Here is a 12,275-nt window from a genome sequence, read left to right on the forward strand (position 1 = left end):
TCTATTAACAATGAGGTGCTTTTCAAAATAAAAATGACCTGCTTTTGTGTGTACTGCACTTAACTAAAATATAGTCATTGATGAGGATGAAAAAGCATCTCTATTGGATCTCTTACTTTGATAGATTTTATTTCCTTCTGTAACAATAAATATTAATCACTGCATTTAGGATAAATTCAGAGAAATATTTGAGGATCTTTAAAAAATAGCTAATATTGACACAATTTTCTGCGAAACAAGACTGCAATAAAAACATCCAGAAGAATAGAAATAATGAATATTTTTTTTGTGATTATCAAATAAATTATAACCTTACGTGGCCTGGATTAAACAGGTTTGATGGTGGCAATGAATTATGAAGATTTCATTCTGCATTATTTCAGAAGCAATTTCAACAGGTCAAGAAAACACAACTTCATTAACTAATGTGAATAATTACATAAAAATAAATAGAGGTGTACAGTAAATAATCAGTCTCTAAGGAAGCTTCTGCTGATAAACTTAATTTCTTTCTTTTTGGTCAGTAATTTAAAATAATACTTAATAAAACATGAGGCAGCACAGTGATAGCACTGCTGCCTCACAGTAAGGAGACCTGGGTTTGCTTCTCGGGTCCTCCCTGCATGAAGTTTGCATGTTCTCCCCGTGTCTGTGTGGGTTTCCTCCCACAGTCCAAAGACATGCAGGTTAGGTGCATTGGCCATCCTAAATTGTCCCTAGTGTGTGCTTGGTTTGTGTGCGTGTGTGTGTGTGCCCTGCCCGGGGTTTGTTTCCTACCTTGCACCGTGTGTTGGCTGGGATTGGCTCCAGCAGACCCCCATGACACTATGTTAGGATATAGCGGGTTGGATGATGACTGACTGACTACCATATATGAATCTATAGTTCAAAATAAATAAAACATCTTCTACCACTGATTGTAAATGTGCCCTTGTGTGAAGTTTTTTAAACAGTTGTGACCATAAGGGGGCACCACTGGGCCCCAGACCACAGACACAATGCCACTCAACACAATTCTGGGTTCAAATAAAGGTGATTTATTTGTTACCACTACAATTCTAGTTAGTCACTAGAAAAAATTACGAGCGTAAAATGCCAAACAATCAATTTCTTCCCTTCTTCCTTTCTCCAAGTGAATGTTGCCCGCTGCCTCCCGAGTCTGAATCAATTAAATGAGGCCATAGGGTTCTTTTAAACCGAACCCAGGACTACTTCTAGTATCACAGAATGGGTCATCGGGTGAAAACCAGGGCAGTCCCAGAGAGGGTTGCAGTTTTGTCCATCTGTCCACATTTTATCCACACAGGTGGCACAGTGGTAGTGCTGCAGCTTTGCAGTAAGAAGATTGTGGGTTCGCTTCCCGGTTCCTCCCTGGGTGGATAGCGCTTTAAGTACTGAGAAAAGCGCTAAATAAATGTAATGAATTATTATTTTGGACTCCAACTCTCATGCCATCCTGCAGGAGTCTTAACTGGGTTCAGTCTGGAGGTACACAGCCACATGTGGTTGGGGGAATGAAATGCTCCTGGCACTCATGTTTGCCCCGAGCATCCATCATGCTTCTCTCCATGCCAGGATGAAGAATGTAAGGTGTCCCGGCCAGCTCAAGTCACAAACCTCATTGTCCTTCCACTATGGCATCCTGTCTGGGAAAGAAATCATCCTCCGTCCCAGCCAGGATGAGTGTCCTTCCCCCATGATACTAACACAGTATTGCACACGTAGCTCGTGTAATGCTTTTCTATGTACTGTAAAGACAGTAGATGTTAATTTGTTAAGTTCTTATTTTTGCTTTTATAAACTGTGCAATTTATTGCACTGTATTATGGTGTCTGGGTTTTTCCCTTAATTGTCTCTGGCTTAGTAATTTCCCAGCTGAATTGTTTAGCCTGCTGGTTTAGCGGAGCTCCTGTGTGAAGCAATAAGACTCATCTGAAGCATTTCATCTCGAAGCATTTGAATAATTACATTCAATTTGTAAACAAGTTACTGCCTGAGTTGTGGGAAAGGACAACATTTTATAAGGAAAACCATGAAGACTTTACGTTCCTTAATGCATATTTGCTGAAACTGACTTCTAGCGAGTTGAAACAAGAAAAAGTAATTACTATGGAACAAGTGAATGGATAAAGCAACTATTGTGGGTCTAATTAGATACAAGTGACTTTGTAGTATATTTGAGAGTCAGCATAAAATGTGAAAAGGGTGTCATGAGCTTTAAATATTACATTCATATTTAATATTACAGCTGGATGAATTTTGTTGGGCTCTTCTTAGTTTTTTTTTTTACTTTTATATATGACAAGGCTTCTAAACCCAGGTCCCAAAGGACCCCTCCAGCTTCTGGTCTTCTTTCAGACAGATGTAGTGAGAGGCCAATGTCTACCATTATTTGAAGGTTTTGCTTAGTTGGCTGGTTTCTCTTCTTGTTCTGTAGTGAGAAGTCAAGCAGAATGACACCTTTTATTGGCTAACTAGAAAGATTACAATATGCAAGCTTTTGAGGCAACTCAGGACCCTTCTTCAGGCAAGATGTAATCAAAATGGTTCCTAAGATCCACAAAGAAGGGAACCCAAGTAGGCCTATAATCTCAGGAAATGGTTCCCTAACAGAAAATGTTTCAGGATGGGTAGAGCACATACTTAAACCCCTCACCCACAATGCAACCAGCTACAGTGGAACCTCGGTTCACGAACGTCTATGTACACGTATAAATCGGGTTACGACCAAAAAGTTTGCCAAACTTTTGCATCTGTTCACGACCACACACTCGGTATACGAACAAGCCAGTTTCCCTTTCGGTTTGTGCGCGCCGATGATTTCCGCACATGCTCAGTCTCTCCCTGTGCAGCGAGCGAGACAGAGAGAGAGAGAAAGAGAGAGAGAGAGCGGGAGAGAGAGAGAGAGAGACACACACACACACATACATACACGAGAGAGAGAGGGCTGGCCGCATAAGGCCGAGAAGGCAGTTAAAGAATGCACCAGGCTTGTTTTTAAAGAGACTGATTCCAGCATTGTTTTAACCTCGTTGTATTTAATGAAGAATTTTTTCTATTGGATTTTAACCTCCACTTCACTTCTGTTTACAGCGATCGGTTCGTAGCGTGCATTGTTGCAATGTTCCTTTTCTTGGTTGTTTATTAAATTACGGATTTTTCAAATGTTCATTTTTTTCCCTGTGCTTAAAACTTATCAAAAAAAAGTGTTTACAGCGATCGGTTCGTAGCGGTATAGCATGAACTCTTGCAATGTTAGTTTTCTCTGTTGTTTAAGGTTTTCTCAGTGTTATTTGATGTTTTTACATTTAGTTTACTATTACACTGTGCATTGTATGGTATAATTAACTATATTTGTGCTTAAAAATCTTTAAAAAAATATATTTACATACAGTTTGTATGGTCTGGAACAGATTAATTGTATTTACATACAGTCCTATGGGGGAAATTACTTCGGGTCACGACCAAATCGGGTAACAACCAGAGTTTTGGAACGAATTACGGTCGTGACCTGAGGTTCCACTGTACATCCAGGACACCACTGGTCTGCTATAGACCCCTTATCTAAGGGAACTTTACTGGCCACAATGGATATAATACAATACGATTTATTTTTGTATCGCCCAAAAGTGCTGCAATGGGCTTTAATGTTAAGGCACTTTAAACAAACATCCCCCATGATGATGGGTTATTAGTATGTAAAACCTACCTTAAGCAACATAATTTACCCACAGAGTCAGTTATACAAATTGCCTGAAGAAGGGGCCTGAGTTGCCTTGAAAGCCTGCATATTGTAATCTTTTTAGTTAGCCAATAAAAGGTGTCATTCTGCTTGACTTCTCACTAGAACCATAACCATAATGGCTAACACGGTACAACACCTCATAATATACTAAATACTTATAGGAAATTAAGAAATATGCATTGTAGTCCTTTATTTTGTGACATATACAACTATTGACATTGTTCATTTGTTTAATTTAATGTGTGATAACAGTTAAGTGCAGATTGGTGGCCTGCTTGATAGTGCTGTTTAATGGGTCAGTGTAGGACTTCTGACCCTGGTATAATCTCCCTCATTCGAAAGACGTTAATATTAAGTTAACTTGAAGTGTGGGTGATGTGTGCATGATTGTGCTTTCTTGCCCTTATAAAGTTAATTTTTGGTCCCCATTACTTTGTAAGGGTAATCTATAAATTGTAAGTTCAAATTTACTTTTATGTGCACACGGTACAATGAAATTCTTACTGGCATGTCTCCCTAGAAGAGTGAACTACCCACCCACGCCTCTTGGCACCAGGCAGACACACGTTAATCCGTTCAGTGTGCAGCCCCAGACATCTTCTGGCATCACAGACCTGTTATTGCACAATCTCACGTGGCTGAAAGCCATTTGTCCCTTTAAGAAGTTTGACGTCGACCACTCGGGGCTCACCTAACTATTTATCAGGAGGGTTTCTTGTTCGTTATTTGAATTAACCAGATAAATCATTCCACCAAGTAAGAATGGAGCCATACACCATCACCCACAGAATCGAGAAAGAGATACCAACATGTCAATCCGCTCTGTGCCTGGGCCGAGTGAGGTTTCCCATTATGAGTTAAATTAAGTGACAGGCTCCACTCCTGGTCGTGCCCTTCCGTCAGTTCATTTAAGTTTCAGCTTTGCAGCCATAGTTCCCCTAGAATTCAAAGACTTTGGTTTCCTTGTTGGCTGCCTGGCAGATCATGGGAATAATGTTGCTGGATCGCCAGTTGCCATTGATCGCCAGTTGGCATTGTAAATGTTTGGTACATTCTCCCTGGGCACTTTCTTATTTGAAAGACATTAATGTTAGGTTAACCTGAGATACTAAACTGACCAAGTATGGATGATATGTACATGGTTGTGCCTTGTTGCCCTTCCAAAGTTAGCACCAGAGTCGGGTGGAAGGTGGACGAAGCCCGCTGGGAGAAGTGGAGAAGGCAGTGACCAAGAGAGGAGAAAGAAAAGAGTGCTTTATTGTGCTGGGACTTGTGCTTATTGCATACTGGTACTCGTGCCTATTCTACCTGAATGGGGACAGTTGCTGACCTAGAATTTGATCTATGGATGCTGGAGGTGTAAGGTGGCAGCTCGAAGCATTGCACCCCCTATGCTGCCCTAATTATTCTATTCTTATTTAAGCAGTTGTGCACCATGAGAGCTACTCAGATGTGCCATGGAAATAAAAGTGTAGCGCACTTGGGTCTGAACCTGAGAGAGTCAAGCTCCGCTGGTGGTCGAGACCTGTCTGAGTAGAAAAGGACTACCTGGAGAAGCTGGCATAAAAGCAGCTCTGTGATTGTTATGTTGCAGACACAGCACTTCAGACGCTTCTGTCCTCTGCTAGAATCCATCAGCCTGGTGTGTGGCTGCCAGCGAGTCTCACAGGGCTGGTGGCTTATGGGTGTATGAGTTGTCCCTGAGGCAGAGAAGGGCGGAAAAATGGGTGATGCCATCAAAGATTTCACTAAGTGCCATGTCTGCCATAAATGTCGAAGTGCTGTGATATCTGAGCTTCTTTTTTACCGTCTTCTTTGGTAGTTCCATCCGTTCGGAGATGTTTGTGTTTAGCAAGATAGTAGTGTGCCTTGGAATGTTTTTGGTTACAAAAAGTGTCACGACAGAAAAAAGGTTGGGAAACACTGTTCTATGGCATTCTAAATTTTGCTCCTGTGCAGGATTTGTCTTCAGTTTGCTGGATTTTACAATTCAATAAAGAACCTAAATCCGCATGGAGTCTAACTCCAAGACCAGAGACCACCTGAAAATATCATTTGGTAAATAAAATTGTATGCAATCTTACCTGAAAGCCTCGATAATGTAAGATGTTGGTGTTGCACCTGAATTTAAGTTAGGTTGCCAGGATAATGCTACTGAGCTGCGACTGACATCAGTGACTTCAGGCTTTGAAGGGGCACTTGGGATTAAATTTGGATCTGTAGGTCTTGCTGGCTGCACTGGAACACCAAACTCTTTACCAGATTTAAAAGAAAAAAAAGAATAAAAAGTGAGTGACAGTTTTTCATTGCAGCAGCTGATTTTTTCTTCATTCTGTCTCACATGTTCCCCATGCAGAGCATCCCTGATCGATTTACCTTGGACTTCAAGGTGGGCTTTCCATGTAGCTTCCCCGCTTGGTGTGGAGGCGATGCAGGTGTATATTCCTGTGTCACCCAACTGAGAAGCAAAGAGAAACACAAACATTTGGAAATGGTCAGAATCTCAGTGGGCTGGAAAAGCAATTACAGCTCCATCTATAACCCATGAATATGGATAGCACAGCGTCCATCTTTATTGCCATTCTGAAGCGGGCCAGCTCCTGTGTTAGTAATCATGTTATCACTCCCAGCAAAACAGCAAGTGGCTGGATTTCACAGGTGAAGAGACATTATTTTTTATGAATTGACTTCAGAACATTCCTTTGATTCATTTTGGGTGAGTAACACACGATATTCTGTACTATCATACAATGTCAAAAGCATGATATAACTAATGAAATATACTGAAGAGTCATCAGTTTAACATCAAGGGGTCACTCATGACATCTGGGCTTTGTCACTTGACATTCTTAGTGATGAAAATGTATTTTATAAAAAGCGAAATATGTGAATTAAATAATGCTAGAAAATAAAAACTGCAAAATAAGATCCACATGGATAAATGTGCCAAGGCAAACATCTGTGATCTGTGGAAACAGGGGGATTGCAGGCAGAGAAAATGTACAGCAAGACTATGGGAAGAAGAAAGGAGCATACACTGCTAAAGATGATGAAGGTCATCCGACTAATGCTGATGCCAGGACTCCACCAGGGAGACGTAAGGCATGTAAGAGATACCCTTACCCAAAATGGTAATGGAAGGGGCACCCAAGTAATAGGGAGTGAGTTTAAGTGTGGTGTGGTGTGGGAGAACCTACAGGACACTAGAAAGCAAGCAACCTTGCCATTGTCAGGTACTCTAGACCCTCCTTTTACAACGTAGTAAAAGAGTTAGGCCATGATGGTCTGGAGGAAGGCTTTCAGACCTCCAGGTCAACAGAAGGCAGCATTTGCCCTTAAACTGGGAAAACAGGAACAGAGTTGCCCTTTTAAGTGGCGAGGCTGCCTAGAAAGAATGGGGAGGCAGGTAGCAATGTTCACTTTGAGAACAACATTCTGCAAAGACAAATGGGTAGGATTTCTGGGCATTCACCCAATATAACTAAATGATTCAAGGAACCTGGGCAAATCTCAACGAGTAAAGGACAAAACCAAAAAATACTTCTGAAAGTGTGTGATCTCCGATCCCTCAGACATTATTCTCTTAAAACCCATCATGCAACTGAAAATTATATCGTGACATGGGATTAGGAATACTTTGGTAAACCTTTGTCAGTCAACACCACTTACCCACAAATGAACCCACCCACTGAACTCACAATGGAAGCAAGCAGAAACGACCCCTGGACATGGCGGAGTCTATCACAGGGCAAACTCACAAACTGTATACACCCATGTACTCTCACATCAGGCCAATGTGAAGCCATCTAACCAAAAAGTTTACTTTATAGAATGTATTTATGTGCCAAATGCTATCACAAGGTACTTTATACAGATCCAGCCACAGTACAATTATTTAAAACTTTCGCCCTAATAACATTACACCTAAATCTAGTTTAAAATTCCAAAGCAACGGCAGGATGACTAACACATCCTGTTCTGTCTACAATCTACGCACAGTAACAGCTGCTTTCTAGACTACAGAAAGCAGTAATCAAAATGTAAAACTACTGACATTTAAGCAAATATGACTTATAATATGTGTTAAATGAGACAAGAGAGAAAAGTTAAAGGATATACAAGGAAAACAGCATCACAAAGGAAGGTGACTATGTAGAAAAGTGATGTACAGTGGTGCCTCGGTTTGCGAGCATAATTCGTTCTGGAAACGTGGTTGTAATCCAAAGCACTCGTATATCAAAGTGAATTTCCCCATAAGAAATAATGGATGATAATGAATAATAATGGATCACTGGTGGGGATGAGGTGCCCTACAGGAGGGAGGTGGACAGTCTGGTGCCATGGTGTGAGGACAGCAACCTCACCCTCAACACAGACAAGATGAAGGAGATGATAGTGGACATGAGGAAGGAGAGGAGACCTCACCGGCCACTGTTCATCCGAGGGCTTGAAGTGGAGAGGGTGAGCAGCATTAAATACCTGGGCTTCTACATCAGTGAGGACTTCACTTGGACACTTAACACCACACAGCTGGTCAAGAGGGCTCAACAGCGGCTGTACTTTCTGAGGAGGCTGAGGAAGTTTGGTATGTTGACTAAGATCCTCTGCAACTTTTACAGCTGCATTGTTGAGCACATCTTGACCAGCTGCATCACCGTGTGGTACGGCAACACTACTGGTATGGACCGCAAACGCCTGCAGAGACTGGTAAAGACTGCTGAGAAGATCACCAGGACCCCACTGCCCTCTCTGCAGAACATCTACAACTGCAGAGTCTGCAGGAGAACTGCCTCGATCCTCAGGGACTTCACCCACCCCCAACACGAACTGTTCACACTTCTACCTTCAGGTAGGAGGTATTGGAGTATGAAATGCAGGACTTCCAGGCTAAAGAACTCTTTCTTTCCCAAGGCCATTAGACTCCTAAATAACTGACTGGAGTTTATAACCATGGTCCACCTCATTCTATCTACCTCACACAACTGTATTTGACTTGTCCATCATACACCTACCTGCACATTACACTTTATACTTCTATTCTGTTTTTATACTTTATGCTGCCTCTGTTACTTATTATCTATCTGCTACTTATTATTTATGTTTATCTTTATACGTTGGTTTTGTCATTTGGTGTGGACAGCAAAGAAAGAATTTCATTGTATAGGGAAACATGTTTCCTTACTGTGCACATGACAATAAACTTTGAAATTGAACTATGAAAAATATTCATATAAAAATGATTAATACAAAATATGAAGTAAAAATACATAAAACAAATTGACCTGCACTTTACCTTTGAGAAGAATCGTGGCTGGTGTGAGGGAGATGAGATAGATAGATAGATAGATAGATAGATAGATAGATAGATAGATAGATAGATAGATAGATAGATAGATAGATAGATAGATAGATAGATAGATAGATAGATAGATAGATAGATAGATAGATAGATACTTTATTAATCCCAAGGAGAGGAGAGAGAAGAGAGGAGGAGGAGGGTTATTGTGTAGGACGACTTTCACTCTAACTAACTGAATCCTGCTATCTGTTGGCTCACTGGAATCTTTTTCTTTTTTTGCGGCTTTTAACAAGGAGCCTATCCAATGACAGTTGCATTTGCCTGAAGAGTCACTACACTTGGACATAAAATTTAAAAAAATGCTTTACGCACTGTAAGGTTTCTAAACTCTTTTGGGATTCCCCCCAACGGGACGACATGCGGAAGAGGGTCCCAAAGCAACCGCAAGCTCCCACCACTGTAGCAGTTCACCGTAAAAGCAAATCCGAAAAGATCGCGGTCGTGCTATAAGCGCCTGCCGTCGATGGGTGATGCAAGGAACATTATAAATGCAGGGCACAGTCTTACTTTTACACTAACCTGGTCACAACCCTGCCTGACTGCTGTGCTTGTGTATAGGAGAATGGCAGATCACGCTACAATAAATAACCGTGCAGTTCCTGTTTCAAACTGAATAAAACTGGTTTTGCTAAAGTACTGAGACTCAGCCTCGTGTTTTGGGGTGCATGACAGGGACTCACACATTGCAGCACACACAGGTAGTCATCATGCTATAGTAAACAGTATACACTCGTATGGATGTTGACTGTATAAGACCAAGCATGGGGGATGATTGCCCACAATCCTGCAGTGAGATCACATTGTGATCCCATGATGCTCGGCAGACAAAGCGTATACGTACTACTCGTATTGCAAGACCTCGCTCGTTTGTCAAGTTAAAATTTATAAAAAATTTTAGCTCGTCTTGCAAAACACTCGCACACCAAGAGACTCGCAATCCAATGTTTTACTGTAATTTGTTTTTGAAATTCTTAATAAACAGAGTTCAAAAAAGTGTGGAAACTTTTTGAATGTCCTTCGTAATAACTAGCCCCTCCAGTCACACATGCGTGTCAAAGGCACACCTTCCCGGATCATCACAGGTATGCAATATCCCGTTGGGGCGAGAGGGAGCACTGTCACTAACAGCCTCGTCTTTTTTCAGTGAGAAGAAGCCCCTTGAGGGAATGTAACCCCATCCCTTTCCAGCTGTAGGGCTATAAAAATCTGACGCGTTTTGTTTGGACCCGAACTTGGTGAAAGAACGGAGCTTCCTATGACTGACCTGCTCACAAGAGCCAAACCCAAAGCCAGGGAGACTACTTTGTATAATTTCTATTTTGCGTTCTCGAGCACTGATTTTTGAATGATTATTATTTCAGAAATGAAAAGGGCAACCCTGTTGGCATCCCAACACTTTTGGGACTCTCCTTACAATTGTTCACCCGTCCACACTCCAAATTCTTAAATACTCTTAGGCTCCCAGACTGTCGTGTGATGTTTTTGGTATCTTCAATTGCGTAGTTTGGTGTAAAAAAAAATACTCACATAGAAGGTCCCTGCTGACAAAATGGCAGACGTTTTAAGGTGTGAGTTATGATGTGTCTTCGCCTCTAATATAACCCAAATAAGAGCTGTTGTATATCATGAAAATAGGCTGAAGGCAGGAGACAGAGACAAATGATAGGGCAGAAAAGTACATAAAAGCGATTTTAGAGAATGTGAACCGTACATGGTTGAGAGTTCTGTAATATGTAATATATGATGTATCCTTCCCTTCTGGAACACTCTCTGAAACTAGATAGCTTCAAACACAATACCTTAAATTAAATCTAAGCACAGGATGACCAAACATCCAGTAGTTTGTGGTAGTGCTTCTGGGAATTACAGCTCGGCTCTCAGGGATGTTGTCAGTAAGACTGCTGACCTGTTTTATATTTAAAGTGTGTGCTTAGTACTCAGCAGGGTTGTTTTGACACGTGTAGTGCACTGCAATCGAAATAATCTGAGTCAATGTGTAGGACCTCGTGCTACATCTGTGGAATTGTTTTACAGTACGAGAGGCCTGAAAGATGTACACTTGCATTTTAATACCAGGATTATTGTGCTAAAATATGAAAATGTAAATTAACTTCCCTACTTGGTACCCAAAAACTCTCCCCTTCCTTTCTTTTTTGGTTCCAGGAGGATCTTATCAGAACATCATCAACACTACACAACTTATCCAGCCATTTCAGTCATAGCCTTAATTTATGTAATCCTCGCAATATGATTAACCCGTGACCGTCTATCATGTAATGCTGTGCCCTGTGTATCACAGCCAATTAATAATAATTCTTTACATTTATATTGTATACCATTTATATTTTATACATTTACATACCATTTTATATACCATTTATTTTTTCTTGCTACACATAGTGCTTTACCTAGTGAGTGAAAGCCAATTCAATCACCACTAATGTGTAACATCCACCTGGATGATGGCAGCCATTTTTGGGCCAGTATGCTTACCACACATTAGCTGTTAGATTTTGAAGGGGTGAGACAGAGTTAGCCAATCAGAGACAGGGGAAGATTAGGGATGCCAGAATGACTAGGCCATGGTGGGCAGTTTGGCCTGGACATCAGGATACACCCTACTCTTTACGAAGGATGCCCAGGAATCTTTTATGACCCCAGAGAGTCAGGACTTCGATTTTGCATCTCATCTGAAGGACAGTGCCATTTGTGCAGCACATTGTCCTCATCACTGCACTGGGGCATTGGGATCTACACACAGACCACAGGGTACGCACCCCTTGGTGGCCTCACCAACACCTCTTCCAGAAGCAACCCAAGGTTTTCCTAGATGGTGTCCTATCCAAGTATTGGCCAGGTCCAAACATACTTAGCTTCAGGTGGATCACCTGTTCTGAAGTGCATGTGGTATGGCTGCCAATTGGAGGGTCTGAAATGTGCAAGAAAGAAAGAAAGAAAGAAAGAAAGAAAGAAAGAAAGAAAGAAAGAAAGAAAGAAAGAAAGAAAGAAAGAAAGAAAGAAAGAAAGAAAGACTTTTGGATTTTCCTGTCACAGTCCACTTCAGCTTTTTGCCTCTTTACTTGATGTCTTGGGGACAAACTTTTAAAATAGAGGTTGAGAATTCCAGATGTCTCAGGACCTTTATGGTGCTCCAGGGACCCTCAGATATTG

At 41.3% G+C, this 12,275-nt stretch overlaps 1 protein-coding gene across 4 annotated transcripts in view; it reads right to left on the reverse strand.

Moving 5' to 3' along the window:
- robo1 (roundabout, axon guidance receptor, homolog 1 (Drosophila)) overlaps nt 1-12,275 on the reverse strand; it is a 1,485,956-nt gene that overhangs the window by 114,016 nt on the left and 1,359,665 nt on the right. For all 4 annotated transcript variants that reach the window (XM_051926301.1, XM_051926302.1, XM_051926300.1 and 1 more), the window contains 2 exons: nt 6,122-6,203; nt 5,830-5,998 (listed from right to left, as the gene is read on the reverse strand). In XM_051926301.1, coding sequence (XP_051782261.1) covers nt 5,830-5,998; nt 6,122-6,203 — 251 coding nt within the window. The remainder of the gene's footprint in view (nt 1-5,829; nt 5,999-6,121; nt 6,204-12,275) is intronic.

Source organism: Erpetoichthys calabaricus, chromosome 4 (assembly GCF_900747795.2).
Source record: "Erpetoichthys calabaricus chromosome 4, fErpCal1.3, whole genome shotgun sequence".
NCBI lineage: Eukaryota > Metazoa > Chordata > Cladistia > Polypteriformes > Polypteridae > Erpetoichthys > Erpetoichthys calabaricus.